The 19,121-nt window shown below is 40.9% G+C and overlaps 1 protein-coding gene across 7 annotated transcripts in view; it reads right to left on the bottom strand.

Moving 5' to 3' along the window:
* The window catches only part of PALM2AKAP2 (PALM2 and AKAP2 fusion), a 428,602-nt gene that overhangs the window by 179,239 nt on the left and 230,242 nt on the right, over positions 1 to 19,121 (bottom strand). For 4 of the 7 annotated variants that reach the window (XM_019635843.1, XM_019635842.1, XM_019635845.1 and 1 more), the window contains one exon: positions 10,785 to 11,480. The exons of 2 other annotated variants lie outside the window; for them this stretch is intronic. In XM_019635843.1, the coding sequence (XP_019491388.1) occupies positions 10,785 to 11,480 (696 nt within the window). Of the gene's footprint in view, positions 1 to 6,828; positions 11,481 to 19,121 lie in introns of those variants that run through there. One more of the 7 variants, XM_019635851.1, reaches the window with a different exon arrangement.

Genomic DNA, 19,121 nt, shown 5'->3' with positions numbered 1-19,121 from the left:
GATATTGGCTTTCTGCTTACAGCCTGTTCAAAATTTAAAATGCTTCTATCAGATTCAAATCCAAACATAGTACAAAGCCTCATTCTTCCAAAGGAGTTCAGGAGACTTCATCTCTAGTTCTAGCTCTGCTATTATCTTGTTATGGGTAAGTGTCATCTCTACCTTGGACTCATTTGACCCAGCCATAAAACGAGTGGATTATAGTAGATTAGGGGTAACACACTCAAATGCCAACAGGGGCCAGGCAGATGATATAAACAAAGGAAGCTAGCCAGGAGTAAGATAACAGGAAGTGGTAGTAGTGATAGTGAATAAGAGAATATGGTTCCTCTAAAGGGGGCAGCCACCATCAACTCCAGGTGCTTGTCAGCCAGGAAAACTGGCCCTCTATTGACAAAACCTCTAAAATGTCAAGAGAAGCTGGAAATCCATACTTTGAGAATTCTCTTAATTTATTATTATTGACAATAAATTTAAAATGATTTTAAAAACACTATGTAGGCAAAGCTAACGTAACTGTTGGCCAGATTCATCCTGTAGATAACTATTTTGTGATTTCTACACTACATGATCTCTTGAGATCTTGTAGCCTTATAGCAAATCTTTGCTTTTGTGTGTTGTCCATAAAGTGGAGGATTTGACACTGTTTGAGAAAAACAGGAGAGGAGCTGGGCTGTTGGGGAGACGGTGGATGCAGAAGGGTGATATAATCTAGATTAAAAGGCACTTACATAGTGCCACCGGCCACTGTTCCTATTAGCTGTTGTAACATGGCAAAATAATAATAATAATAATAATAATAATAATAATAATAATAATAGCAACACAACCACAACCATGAAGCCACCTGTGCTTATTAGAGATGGACCAACCACTCCTAGACTTTCCAGAGCTGTTTTGGGAAATTTTGTTCATCATTTTTATGAATAGGGAAAGAAAAACTGTCAAGCAGAACAACAGAATGCTTCATGAACCAATAAGAGAACAATAGGTGATTTCACCCTCTGCTTCTCCTTAGGAAGGAAGTGCTGCAGAGACACCTCCCATCCTCCAGAGGGCGGTGTTATTACTGAGCATTTGTTCAAGTGTGTAAAGGTGCAAATATGGACTGGTGCCATTTTGTCTTTTTTTTTTTTCAAAGGTGGCTCCAGTATCCAAATTTTTTTGTATCCAGTTTTAGTTGCTTCCCCACATCATGACATAGAGACTTCTGTGTGGAAGAAAGTAAAGAGCTGAGCTCAAAACTAGTCTCCCCCATCCCCAATTTTTAGCTCTGCTACATTGGGCAACGTACTATTTCTGTAACTGCTTCCTCTTGTATAAAGGAGGATAATAGCAATGTCTACCTCATAGGGTTAATGTAAAGGAAATCCTACCTACCCAGGTAGGAAATTCCTAGTTCTATGTTGGTAGCACTGAACCAGGTTCCCTTCCAAAGTTCTTATTTTCTCATCTAAATTGATTCTCATCTCATTAGCTCCTGCTATGGATAGAATTCATCTGGTAATCTTTTTCCTGCCATGATGGGAAATAAAACCTGGACTAGCACTATTAAGGTGAACTATATGGAACTGTTGATAGTCAACATTATTGATCTACAAATGGCAATTTCATATGGTTCGCTATAATACAAAAGTAGTCCCCAACCCAAGGAAGTGAAAAGCAGCTTCCCTACAAGCTGGTTCTGAAACACACTTGAACAGTCTATAATCTTTACATTTAGGAAAGGTGAGAACTTTGGTACAGGGATCAACACTTTCTCATCACAAGTACACTAACATTTGTTATCTCCTTCCAGCTTACAAAGTGCTTTGTGTAAATATAATTTCCTTTAACTCCACAACAGCACAGGGATGAAGATAAGCACACAGCTTTTCATAGGCTAATCACTGTGTCACTGTTGGTATGCCTTAGAGTTGTGGGATGTGTAATGTGCGATCATGGTTCCAGCCTATATGCCCACACAATAAAGAATATTTCAATTAACAAAGAGAATAATTAACGAAAGCCCTGCCACTCACTGTGTAGAATGAATCAGACAAAACCTAGCTCCACAGACACTTGGACCAAATGCTTAGAAGCCTAGGGACCATCCAGTTCTAGTATCTACAGCACTTCTGACAAGGAAAAGATCTCCTTGAACTTCCTCAGCTTTCTACTGGTTGAAACTGTTGTTAATTTCAGCCAGCAGTTTGAGGAGCCTATAAAGCACCATTCAAGTTTCAATCTTTAAAGTTACCTTGCATGCATAAAGACATCAAAAGAAAAAAATCCACCATGGAACCCAAACAGACAAGAATTCCCCAAATGATTTCGTTTACTCCACATCCTCAAAGAAAACAACTTTCTGTGACATTTTTACAGATGGGATCACATCTGCCCTTTGTGCATTCTTTCATGCAATAGCTTTTAAACTTTTTATTGAGGACCTACTATGTGCCAGGCTCTGTTGGAGGCCAAAGTTCAGCAAACTACAAGCCAGAAGGTCAAACCTGGCCCAAGGGCCATTTTAGTAAATAAAATTTATTGGAACATAGCCACCATCATTCATTTATGTATAACGTATGGCTGCTTTCTGGCACAGCTGAGTAGTTGTGACAGAAAACATCTGGCCCACAAAGCCCCAAATGCATGCTACCTGGCCATTTATAGAAAAGGTCTGCTGACCCTATTCTAGGTAAAGAGGATACAATGGTAAAGAAGAATAACAAAGTCCCCATGTGTCTTCATATGCGCCTGTTTAGAAGACTGCATTGGATGAACGCTTACCACTTAGAGTAAGGGGCAGCCTGAGTTTGACCTATGGGATCAGTCAAGGCTGCTGCTGGAGGCTTGCAAGGAATAAAACAAAACAAAGGACTACAGGTGCAGAGACAGATATGCGAGAGCAGGTGAGAGAGAGGAACTGCTGGGAGATTGGATTAGTTAGTGTGGAAACCAGCTGGAACAGGCAGGCCACAGGGATTCCCACTGAGGGACACCCAAACCCACAGATGGGCCAGGTACCAGAATCACCTAGAGATATTAATAACAATGCAGGTTACTAGGCCCCGACCCAGGACTCGGACTCTGAGTCCCAGAGGTGTGACTGAGCATCCACAGCCTTAGCAGGTACCCCCAGGTGATTCTGAAGCACACTCAAGTTTGATTAGCGTTTAGCTTTAGTGAGCGGTCGAAGGCGCTCCCAGCACGGCCTGGCCTGGTGTCCACTCGTGGCAGGTGAGAAGGGCAAGAATCGGGGCACAGACACACCGAGGTAGATGCAGTGAAAAGGCAGTTTATTGTCTATTAATACTGTACAGAGGAACAGAGAGAAGCTACAAGTACAGCATCCGCTGTCGCTGGCAGTGTTATTTCTGAAGTCAGTTTTTGTTTTGTTTTTTTCATCTGAAGGAAACAGAACAGTCAAAGTACACTTCAGGTTACAAAGTACAGCAGCTAGCCCAGCAAGTCTAATTCAGAGTAAGCACAACAGGCTCCCCCCGCCCCTCCCCCCCAACCAACCACAAAATGGATATATTTACAGAGATGTCACTCACCCCGAGCAAGCTGCTAAAGCTGAAAATTCCATCAACAACCTACATTCACTGAAAAGCTGCATCACGCACAACATTTTCTGGAACCCCTGACTCCACTTGCCAGAATAGGGTATCACGGAATTGGAGTTGGAGCTGCACACAGAATAGTTCAGGTCAGGCATTGCCCGGTGGCCTCTTTGTACATAAAAGACTTGTCATGGCAAAACCCAGAGGCTGGATGGCTCCCTACCCACCTCGTCTAGAAACCGAGAGGTTCCATAGTGATAAGAAACTGCAGTACATTGGCTCTCCCTTAGCACCTTCGGGCAGTTGCATAGTTCTTTCATTTTTGGAAATTGTCTCCATGACACTGATGTGTGTGGTGGGGCTTGAGTTGGGCCTGTTGGAGGGGTTCTGGAGATGAAGGAATTAAAATGATTTGTATGGGAATCAGAGGGGCTGTTTTGCTCGAAATGGAGTGTTTACAACCTGGCCTTGTTCGAAAAAGGATCTTGTTCATTCAGAACCCTTTACATGGGGCCCATCCTGGGAAACAGAGTCGATCAGGAGTGGGGAACAGACTCTGAGGCTTGCCCTGTTCTGTCAGCCAGGCAGAGGAACAGGTGTGAGTGAAGATCATGGAACTGAGTGTGACTGCGATGGGAACTCAGGAATTTGGCAGAAACTTGGGGGAAAAAATCCAAGAACTCTAAATATTCAGAATCTCCTGTATGAATGGATAAAGACAATTCTTTCATGTCTCTATTAACTCTGAAAATATGATGCAGTCCCAGTAATACCTAGTAAGCTTTATATTGTTGGTTTACATGCATATGTATACACTAAATGGCCAGATGCTTGTGACTCACCAATTCACATACATTACTCAAATGCACCATAGTGAGTGGTCCCTTAACCTCAAATGTAGTAATGACTCCTTAAATATGTGAGAGTTGGACTTTCGTAATTGCTGGACTTGGCTTACATTTAAAAGAGCTATCTCCTTCCAAAAGATCATTATATATTATTAAAGGTGTAGCCCAGAGAGCTCTCAGGCCATACAACACAGTTTCTCCAATGACAGTTATAGGACGTTTGATCTTACAATCTAGGTCTGTTTGGAAACACTGGGCTTCAGGCAGTCGTGGTACAAGGGCAGATCACGGGACCCTTGTTCACGCCCTCCCCGCACCCTCCAGGTCTGGGCTAGCGCTAGAGGGCTCACCAGAAAGTTACCTTCATGGAATGGAGAAATAACTCAATCAAGGGTGTTTTCAAACTCAAGCTTCATAATGCATATAGATTTAATTACAAAAATATTTTTCCTTAAAAAAATACATAAATGTAAAATATTCCATTTCTATCGCCACTCCTTACTCCCACCCATATCATGCTACTCATCTTAGACTATAGTGAATGGGCACACACGTCAGTTACGACTCAGTCACACCATGTCAGAGTCTATCTCTCTTGCTTTTCCAAGAGATGCCCATTGTGCTTAAAAATAAGCTCCCAGGCCCAGATAGGGGGTCCACAAGTTTGCCTGCTTCACATTGGGCAGGACTGCAGAAGGACATGTGGCCTACCCCAGGAATGTCAGAGTGTGATATTGCAGGCTAAGGTGAGAACACAGAACATTTGGTTGGTACACAGGCAGAGGCAATGCCCAAGCTATGCCCACGTTAGTCCCCCTGGGCCAAACCTGCCAGGTTGTGCCTCAAAGCTCCTGGGATGAAATTCACAGCTCTGGAGAGGGCTGGGTAGGGGTGGGGAAGAGAATGTTGCGTTAATACAGCTTTGGAATACAACCTGTGTTTTTTCAAAGGACAGAAAAGAAGAACATAAACAGCGACGCTAAGGCAAGCTTTCAAATGGCACATCAGAACTCTTTTTTTTTTTGTCATTCATTTTGTTAACATCACAAGGCAGGTACATTCTGTAAACATATATACCATACAGTACAGTAACCATAGGAAACAAAAAAGAAAGCCACCCTGTAATTCTTTTCTTTCTGTATTTCTGTTCTTTAACTCCAGGAGGACTGCCTGGAGTCTGGGGAGAATTTTACGGTTCATGAAATGTACTTTTGATAAAAATGCAGTGACTTACTTGCAAAAAAGAGCCCCAGGTTGACTAGTAAGAGGCAGTATGGGGAGAAGATGACCATTCACACCTCAACCTATAGAAACTTAGAAAATAGTCACAAAAGATAAAAAAGTCATCAATTTCAGGAAACATGTTGTGTTCCTGCTTTGTAGAAGAGAGCACTGAAAAACTGTTTTTTTGTTGTTTTTTTTACAAAAGTTAAGGCTGTCCAGATCTTCGATGTAGAAAGTCTGTGGTCCCCAAAATTACACATTATATTTTCACATTGAAAGCAGGTTTTTTGCGCTACAGTTCTGACCTTCTTATGTTCGACTGGAGTGGAGAGGGGAAGCAGGGGCCTATTTAAGTCATATAAAAATTAAGGGGCGGGGGGGGGCAGTGTGGGTAAGGCTGGTCTAAGGATTCCCCAGTGAACCTGCCCTTTGAAACTTTCAGGATGTAACATTTATTCTATCCTTTTCTACATTCAAATAATAAGTATTTTGGTTTTTGTTAGAGTGGGAATTTTATTACGGGGTTTGCTGAAGCTAGGAAAATACAGACACATATCTACATTGTGCTGCTCAGAAAAGACTGACTTCTCTTTTTCCCTAGGAAATGCAGGAACGTTTTCCTGATAAGACCAGAAGAGGGCTGCACCACGAAGGTGAACTGGCAGCAGGCACCAAAGACCCATCTTGCTCATGATTTGGAGCCATTTTGTGATATATACCATAACTCCATGTACCTACTGGTGGTATTATCCAACCTCACAAAGGGTCTTTCTGTTTCTATTCTGGTCAGTGGTGTTCTATATACCTTGATTAGTAAATTGAGGAGCTCCTAAAAGATTGCATATTTACAAAGTCGCTGAAACATATGTCTTAACTATGTTGAGAATCTGTGGTTTCAATAACAAATGTGCGTGCTGCAAAAATATTACACAACACAAAACTGCTCGCCTTGGAATTTGTGGTCAACAAAGTAACTTTTTGGGAGATGAGAATATTCCCACAAGGACTAGGGGCCTTTGGTGAGTTAAACTCCATAGTAGGAGCAGGGAGTGGGTTGGGGTGGGGGTGGTGGTGGGGGTGGTGGCCCAGTGACAAACAGAGACAGCTCAATTTCTAGATTTAAGAACAACAAAAAGTCCTCCAATGTTGGACCACTGTGCTGTACATCTGAAACTAATATAAACTAATGTAAAATAATATTGAATGGCAACTGTAATTGAAAAATGAAAAAATTAACAACAACAAAAAAGTCCTCTGTGCATATTTTGTCTGTGTTCATCTGTTTTAAATTGACAGGGTTAATGCTTTTTAAAAAGGAACAACTAGTTAAGTGGTTCAATTTTTGCCTCTATCACCACATTCCCTCCCTTCTCTTTTGCTACCTGTTCGGTCATTGGAATTAAATAAATGGTCACTGTCAAGTGTGTTCTGTGGTCCCTTGAAATGAAATGCTATAGAGGTGAAGAGAAATAAGCTATTTTCATACTTGACCTGAACATGTTGCAATACCAGAGGTATTGCATCTCTAGGAAACTATATATGTATATGTTTCTCCTCTTTTAAAAAACTTGACCCTAACCAAAATAAAATATTCTACTTGCACGTAGGAAAAACACATTTATCACCAGGAAGGAAGATGGAATAGGTGAGAATTTGAAGCAGATACATGTCTGTTAACATTTCAGAAAGGAGTCAAATCAAATGAACTCTAGAATTTGAGTTTCCTGAAAGTCTGAATAATTGTAGGTTGCTCAGGAGACTGAAGGAAACCATGTTTTGGGTTTGGCCAGAAAGAAATTCCCTAGCCCCTTGTCTTCTACTCCCAATATTAAGTGACATCACTGGACATTGTCAAATCACTTTTAGAGCCAACTAACTTTTGTTTCTATAAGGAATTAATATACTTATGGGTAAAAGAGGTACAGGTTAAAAAACGCCCAAAATTTCCCCTTAATTTGTCCTATAAAACAAACAAAACAGTTAAGGCTAAACAAGTCACCAAGAGTTTTCAGGATATGTAAGGTTAAACTTTATCATTTTAACCATTAAAGGATCTTTAATTCAATGCCACTGAAAATCTATTTAAAACAAATGAAATATTCCTTCTCTCCTCTTTTCATTTAAAAGAGAACTAATCATATAATTTTAAAAGAAAGTCCAACTAACCATTAGCTCGAAAAAGGTCATGGTTTTGCAGCTTCACTATTGATTCTCTAATTAGTCTGGTTATGTAAGTCAATACCCTGTATTTTTGAAGGTTGGGATGCTATACATAATAAAGTTTTTACACAGAGAATGCCAATGACAGCAGAAAAGGCAGAATGCTCACAATCACAATAGTGTTGACATTTTCATTATGAAGGGTAATTACTTGTTGCTGTAGATGGGATTATAAATCTCATCCCATCCAAGTACTGACTGAGCTTGAATCCCCCATTAGGACAAGAGAATGATGCAAGATATGCAAATATATACTCGTATGCCATATTCAAACAGACCTGCATTTACTGGGGCCACACATCATTTTGATAAAGGTAACACATCTTACTTTAAAAACCACTAGAAGATAGGCTTTAATAGTAAAAGTATAGAACTAATTCATGTAATTTGCTAATCCCTATACTAATTGGTGACTGAGAGCGCAGATTTTCATTGGTCTTTTAGGTCTTCTGTATAGTGTTGTCATGATAGGTCCATGAGAAACTGGTTCATTTATGGAAGGATGGGTCACCGCGGGGAATTATCTGTCCTAGAAGGCTGGAATTCTGTTTCTCACACAGCAAGCCCAAGGATTCTAAACTCTACCATCCCACTCACTGTGCTTTTAAAAACTGATACTGAATAGTTTTAATCCCCAAGTGAATTAAAAAAAAAAAAGATAAGCTATGGTAACCGTTTAGAGTTTTCTTTCTTAAAGAAGTAAAATAATAGATTGTCTAAAACATCAAAACTATTTCTACGTAAATAGGTTTATCTGTTATGTTATTTTACTTAATATTTTAATGATGCTTAAGTGACCATTTACTGAGAAACATGAATCTGAGGAGTAGTGAGATTTATAGGCAGCAAAACCAGGTTATTATTTCTAGATAATAGAGCAGTTTTGTTCAATTGCAGCTTCTTTAGTGAACCTGATATTTAGAGGTAATTCTATCAACTATTCAAAACGAAGCCATGGAAGGAATCATCTTAGAAACAGACCTTAGCTCCTTTATAAAAGAACTTTCCCTCTTTACTTTTTTGTTTACAGATTGGTGATAAAATGACTCACTTTGTGTTCATTAAAATGCAATTATTTGAGAAAAATTAACTTTGAAAAATAAAAAAATATTTTTTTCCTCTCCAATTGGAATACATATAATTCAAGCCAAGAAATGAAAAATAATAGTTAGATTTGGCACCCAGAAAGCTATTTAGGGCAAATTTAGTTGGTCTGTGATAAAATTCTTCAACACTACCTTATTTTTTTCTCATCTACTTTTCACAGAAGTTAGTTGTGGTGTAGCATGTCTTGCTGCATATTTTTTGAAACTATGTTCCATGGAACATAGATAATTTTGTAAATTATTTGCAATAATGCTATGTGCATTTGAGCAAATAACGTGAAGTTAAGATATCTGTGTTATTAAAATCAGTTAAAATGTTACATTTATATTTTATTATTAAGTATTATTTTATTAAATTGCTTTCCTTTGGTTTTACTATATGTGTGGCTGTTTGCTTTGGGGGGCAGGAGGGTTGTTGCTAAGACTTTATTTAAAGAATTGTTCATTGTGTTTTAAATAAAAACTGTTATTTGATGTTCTGAAATCTCCAGAAGCTTAAGAAACATGCTTTAAGAAGCTCAGCTACATGCTACTCAATGAGTATTTGTGGAACGAATTTAAGTACTTAACGTTGAGAAGACAGGTCTTTCTTAATCATTTAAATTTTTTTTTTACATTTTAAAATTTATTCTCAAGGGTGGATAAACCTACACGCTGACGTCACAGGAAACATGCTCTTTTTCATGGGGACAGAAAGAAAAGAGTCCAGAAGTAAGGCTCTGTCATCAACTGGGCAGGTGAGATGAACAGGTAATTCAGTTACAGCACCATCCTCAAAGAAGTGGGGGCATCACAGCAACCACCGTAGGTCAGAAAGACTTTTCTAGAAATAGGGTCACTGCAGAGATACTCCTCAGAATGATCCCGTCATTGAAAATAGATTAACATGATCAGAAAATATCCGTGAAAAAGAAAACAATATAAAAATTTACTTTTTTTTTTTTTTGAGAGCATAGAAGCAAGGCTCATGGATTTGCCTAAGTTTGGAGGTCACTACTGATGCTTAAAACAATGTTTGTTTCATGTCCTTAGAAAATTAAAAAATGGTGCTTCATATACAAAGGGTCCATTAGTCAAGCCATGAAAGAGAGACAGCTGCTGATAGGCAGGTCATGGAATCAGTCCCTACATTTCTGCTGGGACAACACTGGGTTCTTTCCTTTTACATCGACTTCATTTCGGTTTTTACAGAAGGAAAGCCATAGATGCACGATACTGTAATCTGGAAGCTTATGTAAGGCAGCAAAAAGCATCACCCTAGATTGGACAGACTAAGCAAGATCCACTTTTGGCTACACTAGCAACCAGCTAGAGCCAACAGCATTTTGCCACACGAGATATAAAAGCAAAGATCCACAGGAAGAGAGGCAAGTGAAGTCAGCCACGTGATGATGTGTGAGCACGGTATAGGAACACATGACAAAATGAACCCCCCGGGCCACTCGGGCTTGATTCCAGTCAAGTGAATTAAGGCTACTAGATAACTCGCTGATCTGAAGAGTCCATTCCCATCGGGCAGTCAAGAACTAATTCAGTCTTGAAGACACAAGGAAAGGTTTAGAGGAAAAGCAAGTTCTTGGAAAGAATGAAGCACACACATGCAGGTTGTCTCTCAGGTGAGGAAACTGGAGAAAAATGAGAGGGAGGGAAAAATAAGAGAGATCAGAGCAATCCAACTGCAAGGCAAGGCAGGTGTTTGCTTCCAGTTCACAGTATTGCAGCTAGTGGTAGAGTGAGGTCTACGCAAGAAGTGGAGAGCACAGAGGCTGCCCAGAAGAACAGGGAAGAAAGAAGTGGTCACATGACAACACAGCATTGACAGCGCTTTTTCTTTTGGGTACCTGGGGCTGGCTCTGTGGCCAAGCTCTCTTCCTTCCCTTCTGGGGACGAGGGCTCTGTGGTGTCTGAGACCGGCCTCCCAGACACAAGCTCGGCTGCGTTCCCATCAATAGTGGACACATCCGTCACTGTCTTCTCCCTCAACGACTTCTCATCGTCTTCGTCAATGAGGACCAATTCGGCCTTGATGGTTTCGTCATAGCCTAGCACCTTTTTCGTCTCCTCTTCATCCTCGATATTTTGGTAGCCCATGAAAATCATGGTGACTGGCTGATCCAAGTTTGCCTCGGGCCCTGCAGTGCTGGGGGCTTGGGCCTGCTGCCCTGGGTTCCCGGAAGAATGATCTTTCCTAGACTTATGTACCATTTCTAACTTGGCCTCTTTGCAGAGCATGTGTTCCTTAGGGTGGCCGAGGCTCCCATCTGCAATTACAGTCCTTTCTGACACGTGCCCTCCTCTTAAGCTTGATTGTCCAGCCTTCTGAATAAGCTCTTCTACATCCTTGGAGCTTAATGTGTGCACTCCGTTTTCTACTACGGTGCCTCCTGAGTGTACCTCATACACTACTTTGGTACCATCGTCATAGACTTTGACGCCTCTCTGATGGACCCCCTCTGGGCCAATGGTGGATGTAGAGAGAATCCTGGTCTCTCCTGTTTGTTTGTCTTTCTCCACATTAATTTCCATGGCGTACACAGCTTGAATGAAAACAAGAGAAAGGAAGTGCATGTTACAACAAAAAAAGCCAGTGAATGGTTAATTGCCAAACAGACAAAAAAAAAAGGTTTTGTGCCCTTTCTAGTTTAACTGCCAAGCATCTTTGAGCGTTAGAGTGAGTGCACGTTGTGGACAGTGGTGGTTATATTTGTGTTTTAACACAGCAGATTAATGCACTGGGAAGATGGATGTACAGAGTTACCATATCTCATTGGCACTTATATGTCTAAGGAAGATGTGCTACCACAAGGCCTCCAGTGACTGTTTAGACACCCAGTGTAACGAATTACAGGGACTCTGGCAACATGGAAAGCCTACCTTGATTGACAGCTTACCCTCGGCTTATAGACAATTTTAATGGCCTTGGTTAAGGTGTATCCTAGTTCCAAAATCTTAAATACTTTAAATTTATTTCAACAAGCGTTCTGGGTTTTTTTCTACAATTCCCTTTACTGTTAATGGAGGCTATCCAAAGGTTTCTGCAGCTGGGACATGGCTATTCTCCACTGCACTTTACAACAGGATATATGCAAAACTGAAAAGCTACAAAGGTGGTCAGACAATATGCTCTGTGATTACTTCTGACACTTAGCGAGGTTTCTAAAACAAGAACTAGAAAGAAAACAAGATAGAGGTCACGTCATCCCATGACACTGGAATCTGAGGACAAGGACCACAGAAGGCCTTTTTCTTCTTCCACGTGCACAGAGCCAAGTCCTCGTGATGTGTGTCATGCTACCTTTCTCATCTGTCACCTTTCTGTTCCACTGCTACCACTCAATCCGAGACACTATTTCCTCCTCTAGCTCAGGGGTCAGCAAACTGCAACTTGCGAGCCACATGCAGGTGTTTGGGTACGTACATGTGGCTCTGAAGTAAAATTGAAAATGAAAATAAAACTACCATAGTTTCATTTATAAAATTTTTAAAGGATATTATTCACATAATGGAGATTTCATTTGTTTTATGGCTGTCGAATAATTTTTTAATTTTTGTGAGGGACAGGATTGGCTCTTCTGTCTCAAAAGTTTGCTGACCCCTGCCCTAGGTTATTGCCAGAGCTTCCCACATGGTCTTCCTGCTCTAGTCTTGCCATCTCCAACTCATCCCAAATCCTGCTGCCAGTCTGGGGTTCCCAAGGACCAGCCCTTTCCTATCCTGTAGTTTCGTGGGACACCCCATCCTTTCAAATCTATTACCTCAGCGGCTTCCTGTGAGGCACATTCTGGAAGGGAGGAAACTGGGCATTAGACCCATACGGCCAACTGTCCCCAGGCGTCCTTTCCCTGGATGACCCCTGAGTACATTAACTTCTGCAACTTCAGAACTGAATCTGTCTTCTCTCAATATTCCCCCATAATCTTGGGAGTAAATAATACCAGTATCACCTCGTCTCTCAAGCAAGAAGCCTCAGGATCACACTTGACTTGTCTTTTTCTTCCTATTTCTTCCTACTTATCCATCCATAGCCACACAATTGCTGAGAGCAATTCTATTCCAGATCTACCCCCATGTGTCTCCTCACCACCACTTTGTCACCACTGCCTTAGGCTGACCCTCCTCTGCTCTCTGCACAATAGCCTTGTTTCCGGATTTACCTGCCACTGGTCTCTTCTCATGCCCAGAGGGCCGAAGGTAGCCTGAGGCTTGTTTTTGTACAGCCAGAGGTGCATAGAATGGTTTTTACATTTTTAAAACATTGTAAAAAGGAAGGAAGGGAAGGAAGGAAGGAAGGAAGGAAGGAAGGAAGGAAGGAAGGAAGGAAGGAAGGAAGGAAGGAAGGAAGGGAGAGGATAAAGAAAAAAACCCCAAGGAATATGTGATAGAGACCATATGTGGTCCACAAAGTCTAAAATATTTACAGTCTGGCCACTTACAGAAAAGGTCTGCTCCCTGCTAGCCGATGCCCCATGCTGCCCACAGACCGTACCTTACTTACAAAGCTGTGTCTGTATAGGATAAACCCCAAACTCCTTAGCTTGGCATACAATTAATTCCCTTTGGAATTTGTCTACAACCTTCCTTTCTAGACTTGTCTTGCAGCCCCTCTCATTCCATGTGCACTCCAGCCATAACACACTTCTCACCATTCCCAGGACACTCCACAGCCTTCCATGACTGCTGTCTTTCAGCCTCGACTGCCTATTATCCCTTCGCAACTGGCAGTCTCCTGGAGTCCTATGTCATGTCTCTGCTTATCATTGCCTTCGAGTCCCTACCTCTTTCTGGATAACTATACATTCTCCAGCTGTGCTAAGAAGATCCAAACGATCTTTTCAATACCATGTTCTATCATTCCTTTTCCCTCTAGCACAACCAAACAATGCCATCCCATACCTAAACAATTCCTGCGTTTGTTAAGATTCCCTTCTTGTGAAATGTCCTTTTGTGTTTCTGTACATCCAAATATGATTCTTCTATCAATGTCCAGGTCAACTGCTCCTCTTCCATAGGCTTTCTTTGATCCTCTCATCTCTAAGTCACCCCACTCTCCTTAAGAGTCTCTGTACACATCTTCTAAACTTCTCTGAAGACACTTAACATTTTCCACTCCGTAGTACAATTGTCAGTGGGAATGTCTTATTAGCACCATAGATTTTTAAGATCTTTGAAGGCTAATATTTTCCTGACATCTTTGCATGATTCTCCCTCCCCTCCAGCACCTACCTCCCTTAGGCCTTTTGTACAGGCCTGATATACATACCTGTGAAACAAATGCTACTAATTGAAAAGTCTAATTTGGTTGTCTTAATTTAGTCACAGATACTTTGTATAATATGACACCAATGAAAAGGTACACACAGTAATTAATGTTTGAACTGGTTTAGAAAAACAGCAATGATACTATTCCACTTGCTTGTGTAACAAGATACAGTCTGTTCATGGTCAAGACTTAACTAAAAAGACTGTGAAGCAAAATCCAATGCTTGATTTTTCATAGTGTCCATTTTGCAAGTTTCACTGTTCAGCACAAAGATCTTGAAGTTCCTTAAGTGACACAACAGGAGGCCAACCAATATTTGTCATAGAGGTACACGGACGGTGTGATATGAAGATAAATATTTGTCCCAGTAAGTTCCTGATTTTCCACAAAATGTGTCATCAGATAGGATAGGCACTTAAATATTTGCATGGACTCCAAAAGCCGGTTCTTTAAATATTACACTTATATTAAAAAGCACATTTTGGGGTTAAGACAGTATGTCCTATCACTATTAATACACTCATGGGACATGTATATAAATAAGAAGAGTAATAATGATTATCGGTTGTAGGTACAATATTTAATTATCTCCCAAACATCCAGTGATATGTGAACAAAATGACACCTTTACCTGCAGTCAATACAGAGTATGGAATAAAATATTTCCATTTTTATACTCATATGTGATAGGATGCAAATTATTAACATGGGAATCTTTAGAGATGTCCCTCTCCCTCTGCTCACCAATGAAAATGCGGTCACTGTTGGTCCAACTTTCCCTTCACCCACCTAAACTCCAACCTCATTTTGTCTTTGCCTGTTCCTAGAATCAGAGACTGGACATAAAGGAGGGATGATGAGAAGTTTTTTGCTAGAAGGATTAAGTAGATCTGCACAATATAGAGTTGAGAAAGGAGTTTAATGGAAGAGAGAGTAAAAGCTGTGTGGGATATGGCGAGAGAGGGAACACTTTGTGATGGTGGATGATGCTTTGGAGAGTGATATGTGGAGGGGAAGAAAGGAACTATGAGATGTGCACTGGACTCCTTTTAATACCCTTCTAGAAAAAGAGGTAAAGAACAGAGTTCCTTTTTACCTTACTTATTTAATTTATTTTGGCTTGTGATTTTAATCTATTTTGTGACATGGTTCTGGATCTGAACCACATGTAATGTGGTTTCATTAGGTTACACATTAATATTTACATTTGCATGTTGTACACTGCTCTCCCAAATATTTCTAGATTATGAGGGTAGAACATTTTAAAACAACTTTTTAATAGTAAAATAAACCTAGATATGTTATGCCATAAAATACAGCATACATCGGTTGTCTCCGTGCCCCCCCCCTGCTCCCCCCGCCCCAGCTAAAACATAAGGCTTCAGAGGAACCACAAATTTTTAGTAGGTTTCTTCAGGGGTGGTCTCACATTCCTTGTCTGAGTTCAGTTTCTTCTCCACTAAGAAGGGGTATATAGGTGAACAGTTTGAGAAGCTCTGGCTTCACACAAAGGCAATATTTAGACTTCATGGATACACATCTGAGAATGTTATCAGACATTCAGAAAACCACCCACGAGGCATGAATGTTTATCTTAAGTGTGTTGTTTATGAATAAGCATTTATATTTTGTTCCAGTTCTCATCCAATACTATTTCAAGAGTGAATTAGGGTGAATATGAGCCAGTAGTAAAATAAGACTTACATTTCAAATTTAGTATTTTGGTTTTGATGCATGCCCACAATTGTAAAAACTCTTCTGCTTGTTACTGTTGTTAGGGAGTGTACACCAAACGCCTCTCACTTACAAAGACCTCTCACTCACCCCCACCCACAAAGAATACTCTCGAATCCTCCCTTTCTTTCCCTCAAGCTTTCGCCTGCTACTGGGACACTATGGTTGGTATAGTGATGAGAGGGTCCTGTGCTCACCTCATTGAAAAAAAAAAAAAGAGAGGAGTGGGCACTGCTCAGGTGAGAAGGTTTTCTGGGAAACCCCTGACGTAAATTTTGAAAGAGCCCCATGGACATAAAGAAAAGTATTTGAAGAAAAACTCTCTTACATTTCCTGGAGGAAGGATCTGGAGACAAGAGAATAAAGAAAGGAGACAGTCCAAAGGAAGTTCCAATAATAGGGTGACTGAAGTTTGGAAGTATGTTTTTTTATTTTAATTATAATTTATTGGGGTGACAATGGTTAGCAAAATTACATAGGTTTCAAGTGTGCAATTCTTACGACATCATCTATATATGACATTGCGTGTTCACCACCCAGAGTCAGTTCTCCTTCCATCACCATATATTTGATCTTTTTATAAAATGAAAATTTTAATTGCTGATTTCCAAACGTGACATACTGATGACAATAAGATTGGAATACATAAAGCATTTTTGCTCTTCCTTCCAATAGCCCTATAAGACAGGGGAGTAACAAAATTCACTTTATTAATGAAGAATAAAAACTAAAGTGGCTATTTCTACAAAGGGATATGAATGAACAACTGACTTGCTGCTTGGACTCTGTGGTTTACTAGGTTCTTGCTCCTCCACAGCACTCTTGTCAGTAAGGAGAACCAGTGTGAAGCAGCAGAAACACTGTAATGGGGGACAATAATCCCAGCCTCAGGGTTCTGGAAACAGCCACGTGTGGGCTAGAACGGGAGGCCCCTGGGGAAGACACCTGCCTACCAACCAGGGTGAAGGTGAGATTCTCATCAGGCTGCTGTGGCCTGACATGCTGGAGGGCCCAGGGAGACGGGTCTGAGGAGTAGCGAACGCCTGCTTCTGGTTCAGACTTACTCTCCTGGCTCTCTTACTTTCTTGTTCCCCGTTCCCTTTGGCTTTGGCAAAAAAGAGAGCTTCTGTAAGGGCTGTAATGAGCCCAGGGAATAAGGAAACCAGAGCACCTGACACAAGGAATGGGAAGTGAGACCAGCTGACATGATTCCATCCCAGAATCAAGCCGAGAGCATGCAAAACAAGACTGTTCTGTGAGGACAGAAAATTCAATCACTGTGAAACCTTCGCCTCAGGCTTCTTCCAGCTCACTTCTTTTGACTCGCTGTGATCAGTGGGAGGAGGTACAACTGAGGGTCCACACGTAAGGTATGAAAGGACAGCCCCACTGTCATTAGTCAGTTAAGGTGGGAAGGGTAAGAAAGAGGGAGAAAGGCAGTGGGCCTGAATTCCTTTCCAAATGATATCCCATCTTTGGGTCTCACTTTTCCCATTTGTACAACAAAAGGGTATCCAGGTTTGATAGTCTATGGTGCCATGAACATGTGTGGCTCGTGAGTCAGTGAAGTGTAAAGTATAATAGGAGGGCAGTAGACAGCCAGGTCGTGACTCACCCAGAAGTGAGATCACCCCAATACAATAAATATTCAGTCACTGGCACAGCTTCTGGACGGTGGAAAAAAAGCAGTGCATCTGTTTGGCTTATTGAATGAACGTACATATGTGCGGTCTTGTACCTTCAGGCACATGATTATGCATATCCATATATGTTCACACTTTCTCTTAAGGTTGGAAATGTAAAGTTGACTATTTGATGCCAACAACAATAAAAATGAGGAAATTAAGTCAGAGTGAAGTCTCCCTCTCATACCAGAGGGCAATTTCTAACTCCAAAAACAGTAATCATGAATTTCTTTGAATAATTATTGTCCCAGGACACCTTAGTATTCATAAAAATAAGTCAGCAAATATGTGATATTTTCTCACATCTGATTTTGCTTCCATCTTTTTGGTCAACAAGAACAGTTTTCATTCTGAAAAGTGACGGAAAGGATATTGCTAAGAGGAAGTTAAGCCCAGATAAGTAGAGAAGATTGGAAAGTAATAAAGCACCCAAAAATATAAACGCTTTCAGAGCTTTGTGCCCAAGGCCCCAGCTTCCTTATTCATAAATTTGCTTCAAGGATTTTATAAGGAAAAGTGTTGGGGACAGACATTGGAAGTTCTGATTTTTAAAACTGAGAAGAAGGGAATTCCACAAATTACACAGAAGTAAGCTTGACCTCATGGCTGGCTAAATTCTAAGAGTTAATTTTCAAAGAACTGAGGCCACCACCAGCCAGCATGTGTTCACCAGGCAGAATCTATGGAAATGAATCTCATTTTCTGTTTTGTTCTAGGCCTCTAGACAGATAAGGCAAATGCTAGAGAACCAGCACCTCTGGGTCATCACAAGGTCCCTTATATATTTCTGTAGACAAGACAGAAACATGTGCCTTGGGGGTTAGGACATTGCTGGAACTTGTTCCTTGTTGATGGTCATGCCCCACAGGTGCCAATTTAGGGTTCCCAAGGGCCAGGAGAGACCCTTAACAGTGTGTCGTAGGCCCCTGACTTTGTTTCCAACTATGCAACATTTTTATCAGTGAAATGATAAAACATAGTGAAGGCTTGCTTTTCAGATTTGAGGTGACACTAAACTGAGAAGAAGAGTGAGGCTATGAGGTACCACAAGCACGAGTGATAAAGATGCCAATAGTCTTCTACTTTCAAAACTGTTAAACCCTTTATTCAGATGAAATCTGACACAGGAATACCATATGTAAACACAAGCACGGAGGAGCTGCTGTGTTTGAAATGGGAGAGCACACCACAGCCCTGACTTCCAAATCTTCTAACACCCTTCCCCTCCCAACTTCTGCTGAGGCGCTTCAGTGACCCCATGGGACCCCACACACTCACAAAGGACAATCTAACCAGAAGGAATTTAACAGTCACATTACATCTACAACAGGCAGAAAAGGGCAGAGCTCATCCTTACTTTTGCCTTTTGAGATTAAGACATAAAGAATTTTGTAGGTGCTTCTGCGTGGAGACAGGTGAAGCAGTGTGTTCACATGTGGGGGAACAGATGATTCTGGAACAGTAGCTACACTAGGTAAAAGACATGAGGCTGAGCAGTG

Source organism: Hipposideros armiger, unplaced genomic scaffold (assembly GCF_001890085.2).
Source record: "Hipposideros armiger isolate ML-2016 unplaced genomic scaffold, ASM189008v1 scaffold_24, whole genome shotgun sequence".
NCBI lineage: Eukaryota > Metazoa > Chordata > Mammalia > Chiroptera > Hipposideridae > Hipposideros > Hipposideros armiger.
This window is presented reverse-complemented; position numbering and strand designations above follow the sequence as displayed.